Genomic DNA, 18,764 nt, shown 5'->3' with positions numbered 1-18,764 from the left:
TAAAAAACAAAAGATTTATTTATTTATTTTAAAGGGAGGGGGAGCAGGAGAAGGCAGAGGGAGAGGAGAGATTCTCAAGCAGACTCCTCACTGAGCACTGAGTGCAGAGCCCATTGTGGGGCTTGATCTCAGGACCCCAAGATCATGACCTGAGCCAAAACCAAGAGTCAGACACTCAACTGAGCCACCCAGGTGCCCCTGGCTCTTTTCAGTTTATTGCACAAAGGAGTTACACTAGTCCAAGTTAAAAGCAGACTCCAAATAGTTACCTTATACAAGCTATGAGGTTTTTAAACTTGTGGTAAGGGACAGAAGGGAAATTCTACTCATTGCATGGAAATCCTCACTTAAGCTTCAGTGAACCAAAAGCACTTAAAACTCATGAACCTTCAGCTGGTCATGTTTAGCCAGTCCAATTTCTACAAAGAAGGAACTGTATATATTTTTACACTGATCACCCTGTAGGTGAATTACTTCTCCATATTCTGGATGCTCAATTACAGTACCACTGCAGGCAAATTTCTTCTTAAACACCTTCACTAGTTTTTATTGTAATCATCAGCAAACCCTTGGACAAGAGTAAGGGTCTTCCTGCCATTTCTCTGAATTCTTTTTTTTTTTAAAGATTTATTTATTTGACTGAGAGAGAGAAAGTGTGAGAGAGTGCGCACAGGAGCAGGGGGGAGGGGCAGAGAGAGAGGGAAAAGGAGACTCCCCGCTGAGCAGGAAGCCCAGATGCAGGGCTAAATCCCAGGACCTGAGATCATGACCTGAGCTGAAGGCAGATGCTTAACCGACTGAGCCACCAAGGCGCCCCTCTCTGTTGAATTCTTATATATATAATCCTCAGTGTCAGCAGGAAACAGAACATCACCCTTACTTGCATCAGCAAAGGAGTCACAAGAGTGGAGGTTCTGGAGAGCGGAAATTCGATATGATTCCTTTCTTTGGTGGAAAAGTCCTGCAGGAGGAGGGGTGGGGAAAAGCTGGGGGGACGGGTACTGGGACGGAGAACTGGGAAACAGGAGGGCTCAAGGGGGATGCTGCTGAGTCCTCAGTGGTGGCTCAATGACTGGAGCTATTTTATTCTTTTTGTTACAATTGTTAAGTGGGACTGCTTTCTTGTTTTCCCTTTCTGATAGTTCCTTATTAGTGAATAGAAATGCAACAGATTTTTGTATGCTAATTTTGTATCCCACAACTTTACTAAATTCATTTATTAGCTCTGAGAGTTTTTTGGTGGAGTCTTTAATGTTTTCAATGTATAGTATCATGTCATCTGCAAATAGTGATGGTTTTACTCCTTCCTTTCCAATTTGGATAACTTCTAGCTACCTTCTTTTAAAATGGACCATCTGAGCATGGAGCCCGCTTGGGATTCTCTCTCTCCTTTCCTTCTGCCCCTACTCTACCCCCCCCCCCCACACACACACTCCTCTCTCTCTAAAAAAAATAATAATAAAGGGCGCCTGGGTGGCTCAGTTGGCTAAGTGACTGCCTTCGGCTCAGGTCATGATCCTGGAGTCCCGGGATCGAGTCCCACATGCGGCTCCACGCTCAGCAGGGAGTCTGCTTCTCCCTCTGACCCTCCCCCCCTCATGCTCTCTCTATCTCATTCTCTCTCTCAAATAAATAAATAAAATCTTTAAATAATAATAATAATAAATTAAATAAGAAAAAATGGACCATCTGAAGTGAAATGCCAATGTCTACCTATGCAGCACTATGACAAAAAAGATTTGGGATTTCAACATCAAGATCCCTAAACAGTACAAAATATCCAAATCCATTTCAAAAGTCTTAGTTTCCTTTTCTCAAATATACTACTCTATACTCAACAGAGCTAGATGAAACAGAGGTTCTTCTGCATCTTCCAGTTGTAACTCTAGATCTGAGGTGGTGTCATATACCAAACATGAGTATCTACGTTCAACCCCCACCCCACTCTAACCCACCCCACTCCACCCTATAGCTGCCTACTCCTTTAAGGACTAACACAAAAGATCACATCGTCATCTCTCTGTTGAGAATCCTAAACTGGAGAACTGCTCCCTTCTTCAAATCTCCACTACACTTCATTTAGGGTGCTCCTGTGGGTGGCACTTACAGCCAATTTTGCACTGTAATTATCCCTGTCCTAAGTTTACTGCCCCCCACCCCGACCAAGAATATGGGCCTTCTGAGAGCAGGATCATTTGACAAGCCCCACACTCGGGCAGGCAACACTAGATGAATGTCTCAGCTTTTACTTTGGGACTTGTAGTCTCCAGCTCTGAGCAAACTCAACTACCCTGATTGTTCAATGGGAGGAAACTTTCCTCAGCAGGTTGTGTCAAGTCCCAGGCCTACCACCCCGAGAAGCATAGTGCTTGATTCACTATCACCCCAAATCCAGAAAAATGTCATTTTATGGAATCAAACAGGGCAAGTTGATGATGGAATTCCCTGCACTGATCCTCTGCCATCATCTATACTTCATCATCCCATATAACTCCCTTTCTCCTGGCTGAGAAGCTCCTTGAACTTTCTACTTTATCCATAAGTTTTACTTTATCCATAAGTTCCTGAAAGGAACACTTAGGATGGTAGTAAGACTCCAATGAAAAAAAAATGTATGGGCTATGTAGCTGTGATAACTTTTCCTCTGAAAGAGCCTCAGATCTGTTTAACTGTAGGATCCACTGGGCCAGGCTGTGTCTTTTTCACTGCCTGGAAATCCACATGGCATCTCAGATTGCTCCTAACACAGAACAAGCTCTCAGAGAACATCTGTCCCTCCTGATGCAGAAAACTGGTGGATTAGAACACTACCAATGCCATATAAACAGAACAGGAAACAGCCACAAAGCCACTGAACCAAGAATCAGAACTCACTGAAAAATCATTTAGGGTAAAAAAAAAAGTAAGACTTCAAAAAATTCATTTCCTAGCCACCCCCTAGCCCCCAGGTGGAGTTAATCCCTCTTTGGGGTTCTTATGGCACTCTATACAAGCCTAACTGGGTAGAAATGCTTTCTTTACCAACTGGTCCCCCAACTAGGCAGTAGTGCTTACTAAGGATGGGAACCGCCCCTAACTTATCAGCAGGGTTGCCGGTGGGGTCCTTGTGACCAGACAGCTTGACTGAATACATGTCAATTACCCAGATGACTGACTTCTTTCATGGAGAAGGCCATTACCCCATCAGCAGAACAAGTGCTTCAAGTTTTTCAAAGGGAGGGGAGGCAGATTCTACTGAACCATCACACTCTGTGACCTCACTGGGTTTGGAGGTAGCTGAAGGTATTTGAAAATAGATTGAGCTGGATAAGAGTTCAATCTCTGAGCAGCCAAAGAAGTGAGCAAACTGATCAAGGAGACAGCATCCCTGAGTGTCTCCTTGTGAGGAATGAATATTGACTGGCATGGGCATATGGAAATGCCCACTATTCTCATTTAATCTCCACAATAAGTACAGAGAGATGTCTCTCGAACTTTAATGTGCATACAAACTACTTAAGGATCTCATAAATATGGAGGTTCTGCTCTGTAGGGCTGGTAGGGCCTGATAATCTGTATTTCTAACACTTTCCCAAATGTTTCCATAGACTGCACTCTGAGTAGCAAAGTTATAACGTAAATACTATGTACTGTTTTTGCAGCTGAAGAAGCTGATGTTCAGAGATATAAGGAGATTTGCTGCAGATCACAAAGCTAGCAAGTAGCAGAGGTGGAATATGAGTGCAGGTCTTCTGATCCTAAGCCTATCACCTTTTCCAATATACCATATAATTAACCTCTTGAGCCATGACCACAAAGATGTATAGTTTTCCTGTATTCCTCAAATAACCCTCCAGCCAGCTTTGGCCTGTATGGAAGAGGGAGGAGGTAGAACTAGAAATATCAGCTATGGGAGAATCAAACCAGCCAGATGCTTTTATTAAGAACTTCAATCATTCAATCCTTCAGCTAAGGCTCCTTAAAGGCCAAACTTTTACTAGTTACTAGATGCTCATTCCTTTATTAATGAAAGGCCACTGGAAAGCAAAATCTGCTTAAAAAACAAAACAAAACAAAACACCAAGTCTCAGTGATACGGGAATTATCAGGGCCATTCAGTACATAGAACCAAATTAATTCCTAGACAAATGGCTAGCCCTGCATATTCTGGGCTATGTTGCTCAGACCTTGGCTGGAATATTCAGAGATTCAGCTTTGCCCACTCCACAACTTAAAGGCAACACTGATAAAAAGGAGAACATTCAGAGGAGGGTAACAAGAAAAGAGAAATGCCTGGCAACAGACAGTCAATGGAACAGAGATCTGTCCCAGAGAAGTGCAGGCTTGAAACATTACGCACCATCTTCCCCGGTATGTCCTGTTCTCTTTGGCCCCCAGAAGAGTATTAGCAGTTAGCTTTCCTGATGCAAGAAACACTGTTCACAACCCTCTACTGTTGGAGCGAGGATCTGCCCCAAGCCTTCTAACTCCAGATCCCACATTCTTTCCACTAGCCCAAACTGTTTCCCTACAGAGCTACCGCCTCAACCTGTGAGAAGTAGGCACTAAAGGAAGAAAGATCATTCCAAAGAAAAAAGGTGGTTTTATAGTCAGGGCGATCCAAAGACAGACGATGCTGTGGTATGGGAGGATAGACCAGCTAATACAAATCCTGTCAGCAAAGAGGTTCAATCAAAGGTTAATCGCTTGGCAGGAACACTGCAAAGGGAATTTGGGCATTGGATGGGTGGCTGGGTGAAAATGAACCTGCCAACCCTCAGAGATGAATTAATCTATTCCAGCGGTATTTTCCTCTAATACTTCATTTGTACATTTACCATGGTTTGCCTTTTATCAGTTACTTGTAACTGTATGAGTCTTCTTCACTGAATTGTGAGCCCTTGTAGGAAGAAAGTAATGTCTCATCCATCTTTATATCCCTTATTGTGCCTAAAACTACACCTGGGAAACCAAGGGCACATTTACATCTCTTCTATGTTCCAGGCACTCTGCTAGGCACTTTACATATATCATATTCCACATCCTCCCAAGAACCCTAAGAAGTATTATTTTTCCCTTTTTATAGATGGGGACGTTGAGACTCAGAGAGGATAAGGAACTGCCAAGGTACTGCTGGTGAGTGGTGAAGTCAGCATTCAAACAGAAATCTTTTGCCTAAACCATCACGCTGCTTTCCTCCTAGAATGAACTCAAAAAACATCTGCTGGTTTGAGCCAAACACCTTAAAAACAGGCTAGTATTATATCCAACTAGGTCTGTTCTTATTTCCTGTTGCTAAGTTCAAATTTTCCTTCTAAATATACCCTCTATCCTCAAAATGACCAATCTAAAGTTGTTTTTGAATATCCTCTCTCTCACTCTTTTAAAGACAACAGCACAGCACAAAACAATTCTTGGCAAGAGAACCAAGTTTTCATAAACCTTTCCTATCCAAAGGAATTCCGCAAGACCCCAAGAGCTTCCCTTCTCCCAGCAGGCCCTGGCTCCACCTCAGGGCTCTGGACCACTGAAAACAAACCAGGTCCTGGCTTTCTGCCTCAGGGATGTAGGGCTCGCACACATCTTCACAGGCTGTTTTCCAAGACCTTGCTCTTTGCACACAAACCCAACCAGGGACACTAAATTTCCCTGAGCAAAATAGTCCAGGCTCAAAGGTCCTCACATTTAGCTCGACTTCCAAACAAAATCTATCTTGAATTTCAAACCACATTATAAACCTACTGGCAGACACTTAAAAATATTTAATCTCCCTGCCAAATGGGGCAAAAAAGATTTTGTCGTTTGAATCAAAGGCACCAGCATGTTTGGAGAGCCAACACATGAGGCCTCTCTGACACTCCATCTGTCTTAAAAAGTAAACCAAACCCAATCTGGCCAAGCGTTTCTTCAAACAAGAAGCTTAAGCATCACCAAGGGAAATTCCCACTGCTCAGTTCCCTGGGTGGGTTTTGGGTTTTCCATCCCAGGGCCTCTGGAAGAGGAGATCCTGCTGACACATGCACCATTACGATACTGTACTTTTCTTTTAAGATTTTATTTATTTATTTGGGAGAGAGAGAGAGCAGGGGGAGGGGCAGACTCCCTGCTGAGCAGGGTTTGCAGGATCATGACCTGAGCCCAAGGCAAATGCTTAACCAACTGAGCCACCCAGGTGCCCCAAGATGCTGTACTTTTCAACCTGATACCTTGAGTCTAGAGAACCAGAAGGCCACACTCATTATAAATGTAACTTATTAAGATGTCTTCCCACATGCTAACATTTCAAAGCAATTTTATTAAACATGAGAGAGTCACCCTGGCTCCAGCAATTAACAGGACTTAACGAAGATGTATTTCCTGTGAGTGCATAGCCTCTCTGCATCCGTCAGACATTTTCCACTGAACCTAAATTAAACTGTAAATGAACTGATTTGCGTCCATAAATCCAATAGAAATGTATCGGTATAGGGTGTTTGAGATACCAGTCTCATACCCATTTCCCAACCTCATACAGTTCTCTTGTTAAACTAAAATATGACCCTTTCTACAAACTGTTTTCAATTTTATTAAACAGGGGAAAAAGGAAATCTGAATCACTTAGGTAGATATTTCATAACTCATTACAACACCTTAGGAAGAAAAAAATCTTTGATATTTGACCATCTGTTTTAGAGAAAACTAACAGGGCACTGTTAGAAAAGTACCAAAAAAGACCTAAGTTTGAGTGATTTTTGTCAATTCACCTACACTGGTTTCCATCCAGTTCTCAGTGAAAGAACTTTTCCATTTTGACAATCAAACCAAAGAAATTTGAGCAGCAATAACTTTATCAGAAAAGGAAAGAAAAGTATACTTTCATATCCACAATGTGTCACACTTTCATATATTCTCTTAGCTAATCCTCACCATAGTAATGTGAGATAAATATTATTTCTACTTTATAGAAAAGGAAAGTGATGATATTTAAGTCCCTTGAATGGCAGGGACCATGTTTGTTTTCTCTATATTTCCAGCACTGAGCTTGGGGCCTGGGACACAGTTCAAGAGCATGCTATATGCTTAAGAATGAATACATGACTAAAGAAAAGGAAAAGGAATTTGGAAAAAATACACAATCCAAATTTTGCTCCAGGACCCTAACTAAAATCACTTCCTGGAACGCACTTGCACACTGCAATAATCTACCTGAGCTTCAGAGATTTGTTTTAAAGGACAGTTTATCATCTTTCCAATGTATACACCACAAGGGCATGGCATGGTCCTATCTCACTTCTTTCCTCCCAACTCAGCACCACACCTTGCACAAGTGAGTGTTTAATGAGATAGGTGATGACAAAGGTAATGATGATGCCTTCAGCCATCACGGGAGTACACAGAACACAAGATACCCATAGCCACCAGAAGAACTGGTCCCTGAGTCAAGTTACATCCTCTCTTGAGCCTCATTTTTTTCTCTGTACAATGGGAGTAACAAAATATACTCAAAAGATGGTTTCCATTCATTTAATAAATATTTACTGAACCATAACCATATGTCAGGCACTATGCTAGGGGACACAGTGATGAACATAACCATCACATCCTGCCTGGAGGAGCTCAGTTTCCGTGGATGCTCTGAGACTCAGGAAAAAAGTTTTACAAACCTCAAAGGACAACACAGTTATGAGGTACTGCTCCTCCTCTGGGTTTCTTAACTTGGTTAATGACATCACCATCCACCCAACTGTCCAACTTGGGAATTGTCCTCAACTCCTCCCTCCTTCATCCTACCCACAATTCCCATAAATCACCAAGATTCTTTTGATTCTCCTTCAGAAAAGTCTGACATGTATTACTTCTCATCTAGTTTTCCATGCTTCTATTCTAAGCCCTTTGTTTCCACCTGAAAATTACGAGTCTCCTTATAATAATGATAATGGCAAGCATTTATTGATCGCTTACCATACGGCAGGCACTGTGCTAAGAGCTCTGCATACATAACACAATTTAACCCAATAAGAGAGATACTAGTACCCCTATTCTTGGAGGAGGAATATGAGGTGCAGTAACCAGCCCCAAGGCACCAGCTAGTAAGTGATAAATCTATGGCTCAAATCATGTCTATGAGAGTCTATCCTTACGTTTTAATGGATTCCTGCCTCCAGCCCCTTCCTGATTGGTCTATACTCCTTACTTTTATTCTGTTGCTGGTGTGCTCTTTGGAAACCCAAGCTGATCTGTTTCTTCTGCTTTAAGACAGCCAGTGGCTCCTCAGCATCTCCAGGTTGAGGCCTGAGGCTACAGGACACTCTGCAATATTTTTTCTCTGCTGTCTCACCCCACGAACACCCTCACTGCTCCCCAAACTCTTTGCTGACCCTCCCTGCTCTGTAAAGCATCCCTTGCCCTTTCCCTTCCAGACAGGAACCTCCTCCTATGCAGCCGCAGACCCATGTACATACATTTCAGCACTGACTGGTATGTTCCCCTCCCCCCTTCCTCCTCCTCCTCCTTTTCCTCCCTCTCTCTCTCACTCTCTCTCACACACATACACACAAAAACTACAACAAAAACACACCCACTACCAATCCTGAGTTCCTGGAAGGCAGGCACAGTGTATTTTCATCTGATTCTCCAGTTCCTGCCTCAGTAGCGAGTTAGTAAGTGACTAAATGAATGGCATGTGGTGGTGTCAATACCTCACAGCTCTACCCCAATAAGCAGATAAGACCTTTCCCCCAAAACACGCTAAAGAGTAGGGCAAGCTTATAGTAGCTCCTGTCCTCTCAGGCAAACTCAAGAAGATGGGATGCTTCCAGCAAAATTATTACAACTAAGATAGGTCCTCCACTGTCTGCTGGTACCCTCTCTTGAAAGCAAATCCAATCACCTCTGAAACTGCAAAAACTAAACCAGCTCCAGACCAAAAGACCTCAGAAGAACTGCCCTCTCAGATGAGAGATGAGGTAAAGTGATACCTTCCTCCCCACCACCCTGCAATGGGCAAAGCATTCCAAAATGCAGACTGGTAAAAACAATGACTCTAATGAACAATAGAGGATCCTGACAGAGGGAGAGTCATCAAAGAAAAAAAGCTAGAGGCAGCAAAATCTAACCCTACTCTCTGCCTCCAGGGCTATCTATAACTGGAGTCCAGGCCACAAATGGATGACAGCAACTACCTCAGGTCTCCTTGCTCCCACTCTCATCACACCTGTCTACTTTCCAAAGAGCAGCCAGATGGTGTTTTTAAACTCTATCAATGATAAGGACACACTCCTGGATAACACCCTCCAACATCTTTCTACTCACTTGAAATAAAATCCAAACTCTACCAGGAAGTCCAAGGTCCACTCCTCACCCATTTTCCCCTTCGACTGCTACATTCCTGATACAGAGGTCTTCTGTTTCTTAAAACAGGCCAACCTCCGGGCCTTTTCCTATGCTGTTTTCCCTGCGTGGAAGGCTCCTCCTCTAGCTTTTTACAGAGCTCGTTCCTTCTCAAGGCTCAGTTCAAACTTGACTTTTTAAAAGAGGCCTTTCCCGACCACTCTATCTAAAGCGTCACCCCTTTACCCACTCCATCATTCCCCATCAGGTCATCTTCTTTTTTTAAGCACCCACCACCACTAGACAATATTTTCTTCATTTATTTTCCTGTTTCTATCTTCTCTTGCATAGAGTAGAAACTCTGCTTTGTTCACCCTGTCAATATGCAGCCAGCACTCAAAAAAAACTTCCGGACTATTTGTTGACTATCAGCAAAGGAGCATCCTCGCGATGGACTATTTTGTTCTTCTGTTAGAATGAAAAAAACATCTACTTAGCCTCTACTAGGTGCTGGGCACTGTAAATGCATGATCTTCCTTTTAAAGGGGTAAAATAACCAGCTCAAGGTCACGTGGCTAATGACTAGCCGACTTCTAAATTAAATACTTGTTTGTGCAGCTCCTCAACTCCTCTCACCTTTGCCGCCCTCTCTGGGGGGAGGCACTGTCACTCTGTGGTTCACTCTCATATTGCCATAACACCAAAAGGATCAAATACTTCTAAACTGCTTTACAGTTATTAAAGCATTGTCACATTCACCCTAAGAATACAAAGCACTTGCCCAGAAAGCCATACAGCGCCAGGAAGTATATTAAGCACGCCTCAAGGTTCACTATCCCCACCCTGACCCCCAGGAGTGGGGACTGGGAAGGAGTCACTGCCAATGGAGGAATGGCGTCCCTATTTCTGGTTCAGAGGGATGGGGAAGCCGTGAGTCACCCGTGAAGGCTTATGCTACCAGAAACTCTGATAAGACCTGGCTATGAGGCAACAAGCAGTGAATCACGAATCTGGAAGGCACTCGCTGATGGACGTGGAAAAGGAGGCCTCAAAGGGAAAGCAACTTGTTAAGTTCGCTCAGCAAGTAAACAGAGACGGAACCAGGGGTCTCCTCTCCCCCAGGCCCCTTTCCTCTCCACCAAAAAGGCTTCTCAAGGAGAATTCTGAGTCAGGGGGATGAGGGGAGGGCAGGGGCAGCTCATGGACTCCACAGAGGGGTCAGGAGAAGGCAGGGGTAGGACAAGGAAGGACACAAGAGTTAGAATGGGGGGGTGGGGAGCAGAAATGAGCCAATAAGAAAAAGACGGCAGTTTCTCGAAGGTGGGTGAGGGCAGGCCTGAGAGAGGAGAAGGCGGAAGAGAACGGACTCCAGGGAGGGCCGACGGCAGTGCAGTGAAACCAGGGTCTGAAAGGGCCTGGCAGAGAGGGGAGAGCCTGAGGGGGAAAGGCAGGAATGCGAGTCTGATGGTGGAGGAGTCCAAGGCCCCAAGAGACACTCAAGGGAGCCAGACGGGGAGCTGTCCGGAACGGCCTAGAGGGGAGTGTGACCGGGGAGAGTTCTAGGGTCGGGGCAGACCCTGGGGCGTGTCTGATGAAGGAGGAGTCCGGGCCCGGGGAGCCTAAGGAGAGTCTGAGGGGACCGGGCCGACTCACCGCGCTTGTTTTTGGTGCCGTGCTTCTTGGCGGCGGTCAGCTCCTGCTCGATCTTAGTCTCCAGGAATTCCTGCTTCTTACTTAGCATCTCCTCCGTGTCCCGCAGCCGCTGGATGGCATCCTGAGGGGTCGGGCCGCCCTTGCCGGCCTTGCCCCCTCCTGCCCCGAACAGTTTCCCGAACACCGACATGGTGGCTGCTCGCCGCGCCGGCCTGCGCCGCCCACTCCGGCTCGGCTCGGCTCGGCTCCAGCGCCCGCTCCCGGCCCCGCTGCTCCCTGCCGCCACAGGCCTCTCCGCCGCCGCCGCCACAGGCCTCTCCGCCGCCTCCGCCCCGCAGCCGGGCCCCGCCGCGCCACCTCCCACAGGCCCCCACGCCCGGCCCGGCCGGCGTCAGAGCAATACGTCGCTGACTACAACTCCCGGTGAGCAACGCGCCGGCCGTGCCTCAAATCTAATGGAAGGGGGCGCAGTGCACGCCGGGAGACTATAGTCTTCCGGCTTGAGGCTCTCGTCGGCGCGTCTTTTTGGTCTAGCTAGAGTCAAAGGGCGAGGTGGCATGCTGGGAAATGTAGTCTCCTTGGAACCCGTTCTGTAGTGGTAGAAGGACAAGCAGAGAAACAACAGTATTTTTTTAAAACATTAATTAGCGCTATGCACATTCTATGATCCAGGTATTGTACAAAGTGCTTTACACGCATTATCCCATTTAATTCTCACAAAACTATGAACCTATAAACCTATAATACTGTTCCTATTTTGTAGGTGAGTAACCAAGACTCAGAGAAACTGAGTGACTGACTAGCTTGACTAGCCCTGTCTTTACATATTTTGTACCCTCTACCTAGAATGCCTTTCTATTCGCCTAACAGGTTCTTCGAAACCTAGTAGAAGCTAACAGCCTTGGCACTGGAGTGCGTGGGCTCAAAACGCATCTTTATGACTTACTTGGCCAAGTTACTTCCCCTACTCTGTGTGCCTCCCTGGAGATGATAATAACAAGACCACCTCCAAGCTTATGTGAGACAGGTAATGTAAAATGCTTACTGAGCATGGCCTAGCACTGCAGGTCCTCAAAAATTTATTCCTTATCTTGGTCATCGTTATACACAATAATAATTAAACTAGGAGGAGACCCAAAACTTCCAAAGTAGTAGAAGCATTGAAGAGTTTTTTGCTCCTGCATTTTACAGGCCGCTGTAGTTGTGGGGCCACATTTTATTGTTTTCCCTTGTCCTTTGCTGTCAAGAATCACTTCTCCATCCATTAACAGTAAGGCAGTGTCTAGTAGCCAATACTTGGCCCAAGCCACCATTCTAAATTTGCTGCTTCCAATCTTTTATTTGGAAGCCTTGTTACTTGTCACTTAGATTTGTATGAAAGCAAAGAGTAAACCAGTTCTGAGTGAGGGTCTGAAGTGCTCTCCAATGAAGAAAAACATAGCTTCTCAAAGCCCCTTTTTATTCCTTCCTGGACCTTCCAAATATGTGAAGTTGCTTGGGAACAGTTTCCAATAAATGAGAGCTTGACTGAATTTTTTTTATTATATCACATACAAGTCTTGTCTCCTCAGACTATGATCTACATGTAGATAAAAACATGCCTCAGATGTTGTTGTTCTTATTGTAATCAATGACAATCCCAGCCTGCATATACAGGGAACAATTCCCAGAGGATGGGAGAGTTTATTTCACCCAACTTTCCAGGTTGGAAGATATTTTTCAAAGTGAGAGACATGCCAGAACTGTCAAGATTCACAGCAGCATAAATTGTGAAACTAAGTCACACTTGTGCTTGTTTTGTAATTGAAGTATTGCAATGTTTTTATCAAAATAAAAAATATAAATAAGGAAACTTCAATCAAGCCACCTCACGGGTACAGCAATTCCTCTACATCTAAGCAATCTACCTCCTCCCCTCTTATTTAAGTCATGCTGTAATCAGACATACAGGTAGCAAAAGATTTGCTAGGTTTGAGCCATGACCCAAAGAATATATGAACAGGAGACATGAGAGGCCTTACCACCACCAGTCTTATATTGCTGTGGGATAAACTGAGGATGATAGCAGAATCCCTCATGTCATAACATTGAGAGCCCAGAAAAACATCTTAGGGATATGATAACAGAACATTTAGATTTAATCTTGAGTATCAACCCCAATTAGTTGGTGTAGGCTACTCAGATTACTGGATTGAGAAGAATTTTGAGGCTGCATTAGGACTCCCTGAAAAATGTGCTGAGATCTATTTGTGATGTCTGTCGGGAGTGTGGGATAGGAAGTGGTGATATAAGGGCACGATAGCTGTGATCCTGGCTGAGAATCCAACTGCCTTGGTAGAAATTCATATGGTGGGCTGATTCAACACAGGAAAGCCCTGAATTTCTTTGGACTTCATTTTTTTTTTTTTTTTGGTCTCTTGGGGAAATGCACAGCCTTTTCAAGCCATGACTGACTAGCATTAAAAATTATGTGAAGGGACGCCTGGGTGGCTCAGCTGGTTGAGCGTCTGCCTTCGGCTCAGGTCATGATCCTGGAGTCCTGGGATCGAGCCCTGCATCGGGCTCCCTGCTCCGCGGGAAGCCTGCTTCTCCCTCTCCCACTCTCCCTGCTTGTGTTCCCTCTCTCGCTGTGTCTCTCTCTGTCAAATAAATAAATAAAATCTTTAAAAAAAAATTATGTGAAAAGAATGACCAATCATTACATGCAACAACTTGGAAGATTTTTAGATATTCTGCTGAGTGAAAGAAATCAGACACAAGGGGCGCCTGGGTGGTTCAGTTGGTTAAGCGACTGCCTTCGGCTCAGGTCATGATCCTGGAGTCCTGGGATCGAGTCCCACATCGGGCTCCCTGCTCAGCGGGGAGTCTGCTTCTCCCTCTGACCCTCTGACCCTCTTCCCTCTCGTGCTATCTCCCATTCTCTCTCTCTCAAATAAATAAATAAAATCTTTAAAAAAAAATCAGACACAAGCCTGTATAATTCCATTTATACAGAGTTCGAAAACAGGCAAAACTAATCTATGGTGATAGGTGTTAGAATAGTGGTGCCCTGGCTCAGTCAGAAGAACCTGTGACTCTTGATCTCTGGGTTGTGAGTTCAAGCTCCACGCTGGGTGTAGAGATTACTTAAATAAATAAACATTAAAAAAAGAATAGTGGTTATCTTCAGGGGTGGTATAGAACAAGCAGAATGATCTTTATGGGGTGCTGGACAGGTTCTATATCAAGATCTAGTGGTATTTATGTGGGTGTATACAAATTTACCTGTCTTCATAATTAAGATCACTGCCCTTTACATACCTTATGTACTTTACTAAATAAATGTTATATTGCAATTTTTAAAAAATTCTCTGGTAAAAACAGCAACAGAAGCATACAGTTTTTGTTTGCAAAATACTTTCGCATACAAAATCTCATATCTCCAATCACCAAAGCCCTAAGAAATAAGCATTACTATACAATCTTCATCTTACCGTTGAAGAAACTGAGGCCCAGAGAATAGAAATTGCCCAAGGTCACATGGTTAAAGACTCTCAAACATATATTTATTTGTAACCTTCCTTAAAAATGTCAAGAAAAATTGAGTTAATAAAACTTATAATAGGTTTCAAATTATGAATAAAAAAATTCTTATGAAACTTGGTCTCAGGTAATTATACCAAATCAAATAGAGGATTTGCTGATTTTTAACTGTAAAAAACAAGTACATCCAAGACTCCCTTCCTAATAAAAACACTCAACAAACTAGGAATAGAAAAGAACTGCTCAACCTGATAAAGAACATCTATGAAAAAACCCACAGCTGGGGCGCCTGGGTGGCTCAGTCACTGAGCGTCTGCCATCGGCTCAGGTCATGATCCCAGGGTACTGGGATTGAGCCCCGTGTCGGGCTCCCTGCTCAGCGGAAAGCCTGCTTCTCTCTCTCCCACTCCCCCTGCTTGTGTTCCCTCTCTCGCTGTGTCTCTCTCTGTCAAATAAATAAATAAAATCTGAAAAAAAAAAAAAAAAACAAAAACACCACAGCCAACATCACACTTAATGGCGAAAGACAGAGTTTTGCCCCTAAAATCAGGAACAAGCAAGGATGGCTGCTCTCACCACTATTTGACATTGTACTGGAGATTCTAGCCAGGGCAATTAAGTGAAAAAAGAAATGAAAGGCATCCAGATCAAAAAAGAAGTAAAACTATTTCTGTTTGCAGATGACATGCTCTTCTATATAGAAAACCTAAAAGAGGGTGCCTGGGGTGGCTCAGTTGGTTAGGTGTCTGCCTTCAGCTCAGGTCATGATCCCAGAGTCTTGGGATGGAGCCCCACGTCGGGCTCCCTGCTCATTGGAGAGCCTGCTTCTCCCTCTCCCCCTGCCCCTCCTCCTGCTCGTTTTCTCTCTCTCTCTCTTTCAGTATAAATAAATAAAAATCTTAAAAAAGAAAACCTAAAAGAGTCCGCAAAAAACTCTTAGAGCTAAAAACGAATTTGGCAAAGTTGTGGGATACAAGATCAACACACAAAAATCAGTTGTATATTTGGGGCACCAAATGCTCAGGTCATGATCTCAGGGTTGTGAGATCAAGTCCCACATCGGGCTCGGTCTTTTGGGCTTAGGATTCTCTCTCTCCCTCTCCCTCTGCCCCTCCCCCCACTTGCATGCTTTCTCTCTCTTTCTCAAAAATAAGGGGGAGGAACCCCTGGGTGGTGCAGTCGGTTAAGCATAGGAGTCTTGTTTTTGGCTCAGGTCCTGATCTCAGGGTGCTGGGATCGAGCCCTGCATCAGGCTCCAGAAATCTGCAAAAGTTTCTTTCTCCCTCTCTCTCTGCCTCCCCCCATGCTCTCTCTCTCTCTCTCTCTCTCTCTCAAATAAATAAATAAATCTTTTTAAAAATCCGTTGTAGGGGCACCTGGGTGGCTCAGAGGGTTAAGCATCTGCCTTCAGCTCAGGTCATGATCCCAGGGTCCCGGGATCAAGCCCTGCATTGGGCTCCTGGCCCAGCAGGGAGCCTGCTTCTCCCTCTCTCTCTGCCTCTCCCCCTGCTCATGCTCTCTCTCTCTCTCTCTCTTTATCTCTGTGTCTCAGATGAATAAACAAAAAAAAATCTTAAAAAAATAAAAAATAAAAATAAAAATCCGTTGTATTTCTATATATTAGCAGAGAATAATCTGAAAATAAGATTTAAAAAAAACAATTCCATTTACAATAACATCAAGAATAAAATACTTAGAAATAAATTTAACCAAGGAAATGCAAGTCTTGTACACTGATAAGTACAATACTTTGTTGAAAGAAATGAAAGAAGACCTAAATAAATGGAAACAACAGCCCATGTTCATGGATTAGAAGACTTACTACTGTTAAGGTGGCAACACTCCAAATTGATCTAGATTCAATACAATCCCTATCAAAATCTGAACTGCTTTTTTTGCAGAAAATGGATGAGCTGATTCTAAAATTCACATGGAACTGCAAGGGGTCCTGCATAACCAAAACAAAGTTGGAGGACTCACACTTTCCAATTTCAAAACTTATTATAAAGCAACAGTAATCGAAATACTGTGGTACTGGCATAAGAACAGACATATAAATCAGTGGAATAGAATTGAAAGTTCAGGAATAAGCCAATATATCTACGGTTAGTTGATTTTCAGTGAGGATGCCAAGACCAGTCAATGGGGAAAGAATAGTCTTTTCAACAAATAGTGCTGGGATAACTGGATATTCAAATGCAAAAGAATGAATGTGTACCCCTACCTCACATCATATATATATATGAAAATTGACTCAAAATGGATCAAAGATCTAAGTAAGAGCTAGGGGCGCCCGGGTGGCTCAGTCAGTTAAGCATCTGCCTTCAGCTTGGGTCATGGTCCCAGGGTCCTGGGATCGAGTCCCTCATCGGGCTCCCTGCTCAGCGGGGAGTGTGCTTCTTTCCCTCCCTCTGCCGCTCCCCCGCTTCTGCTCTCTCTCTCCCAAACAAATAAATAAAATCTTAAAAAAAAGAAAAAATAAATGTAAGAGCTAAAACTATAAAACTCTTAGAAGGAGATGTAGGTATAAACCTTTATGACCTTTAATTAGGCAACAGTTCCTTTTTTTTAAGATTTTATTTATTTATTTAAGAGAGAGAAAGAGAGTGAGCAAACAAGTAGGGACAGGGGCAAAGGGAGAGGGAGAAGCACACTCCCCACTGAGCGGGGAGTCCGATGTGGGACTTGACCCCAGGACCCTGGGAACACAACCTGAGCTGAAGGCAGCCACTTAACCGACTGAGCCACCCGGGCACCCCTCTTATTTATTTATTTATTTATTTATTTATTTATTTATTTATGCCTTCATTCATTCATTTATTTATTTATTTTAAGATTGATTGATTGATTGATTGATTGATTGATTTGACAGAGAGAGAGAGATAGCAAGAGAGGGAACACAGGCAGGGGGAGTGGGAGAGGGAGAAACAGGCTTCCCACTGAGCAGGGAGCCTAACACAGGGCTCGATCTCAGGACCATGGGATCATGATCTGAGTCGAAGGCAGATGCTTAACGACTGAGCCACCCAGGCACCCTTTTTTTTTTTTAAGATTTTATTTAGTTGAGAGAGAGAGAGAGCACAGGCATGCATGAGTCAGGGGAGCGGCAGAGGGAGAAGGAGAAGCAGACTCCTCATTAAGCAGGGAGCTGGATGCTTGGCTCGATCCCAGGACCCCAGGATCATGACCTGAGCTGAAGGCAGAAGCTTAACCAACTGGGCTACCCAGGCGCCGCTAGGCAACAGTTTCTTAAATATGTCACCAAAAGCACAAGCAACAAAAGAAAAATATAGATATATCAAACTTCATCAAAATTAAAAACTTCTGTGCGTCAAAGTACACCATCAAGAAAGTGAAGACAACCCATGAAATGGGAGAAAATAATGACAAGTCCTATATCCAACAAAGGGTTAATATTCAGAATATATATATATGTGTATATATATATATAAAACCCTCTTACAACTCAAAAGACAAACAACCCAATTAAAAAGCACTAAATTGTACACTTCAAAATAGTTAAAATGGGGCGCCTGGGTGGCTCAGTTGGTTAAGCGACTGCCTTCGGCTCGGGTCATGATCCTGGAGTCCCGGAATCGAGTCCCACATTGGGCTCCCTGCTCAGCGGGGAGTCTGCTTCTCCCTCTGACCCTCCCCCCTCTCATGTGCTCTATCTCTCTCTCTCTCTCATTCTCTCTCTCAAATAAATAAATAAAATTTTTTAAAAAATAGTTAAAATGGTGAGTTTTGTTATGTGAATTCTATTTCCCCAAAAAAAGTGTGTTGAAGTAATGAAAACATGTTTTGGTGCCCACCACACAAACCTAGATTAGAACTGAGGTTCTGTCATTCAACCATGTGGCAAGGTGCTCCATCTGACTCAGTTTCCCCAACTGTGAGAGACACTACCCTCTTTACCAGGCCATTCTGAGGATTCAATAAGAACATAGGTAAAGGGCTTGGCACAGACTATGCATCCAATAAATATTTATAAAATAAATAAACAATAATAGTTACAAAAAGAACAATCACTGACATCTATGGGCCCTCACTCTGAGTCAGACGGCTTACAAAGACTATTTCTTTTTTTTTTAAATGTTTTATTTATTGGACGTCTGGGTGGCTCAGATGGTTAAGCGTCTGCCTTCAGCTCAGGTCATGATCCCGGGGTCTGGGGATCAAGGCCCACATGGGGCTTCCTGCTCGGCGGGGAGTCTGCTTCTCTCCTCTCTCTCTGCTCCTCCCCCCTGCTCATGCTTGCACTCTCTCTCTAAAAAAAAAAAAAAAAAAAAAATGTTATA

At 43.8% G+C, this 18,764-nt stretch overlaps 1 protein-coding gene and 1 pseudogene across 1 annotated transcript in view; both read right to left on the bottom strand.

Annotated features, from left to right (window-relative positions):
* The window catches only part of CHMP4B (charged multivesicular body protein 4B), a 52,023-nt gene extending 40,780 nt beyond the window's left edge, over window positions 1–11,243 (bottom strand). Inside the window, exon 1 of the mRNA XM_027623484.2 lies at window positions 10,942–11,243. Within this exon, the coding sequence (XP_027479285.1) occupies window positions 10,942–11,131 (190 nt within the window). The 5' untranslated portion in view covers window positions 11,132–11,243. The remainder of the gene's footprint in view (window positions 1–10,941) is intronic.
* Window positions 295–7,340, bottom strand: LOC113937441 (annotated as a pseudogene).
* Window positions 11,244–18,764: the final 7,521 nt, after the last annotated feature.

Source organism: Zalophus californianus, chromosome 8, assembly GCF_009762305.2.
Source record: "Zalophus californianus isolate mZalCal1 chromosome 8, mZalCal1.pri.v2, whole genome shotgun sequence".
Classification (NCBI taxonomy): domain Eukaryota; kingdom Metazoa; phylum Chordata; class Mammalia; order Carnivora; family Otariidae; genus Zalophus; species Zalophus californianus.
The sequence above is the reverse complement of the archived record's forward strand: the minus strand, read 5'-3'. Positions and strand labels throughout refer to the sequence as shown.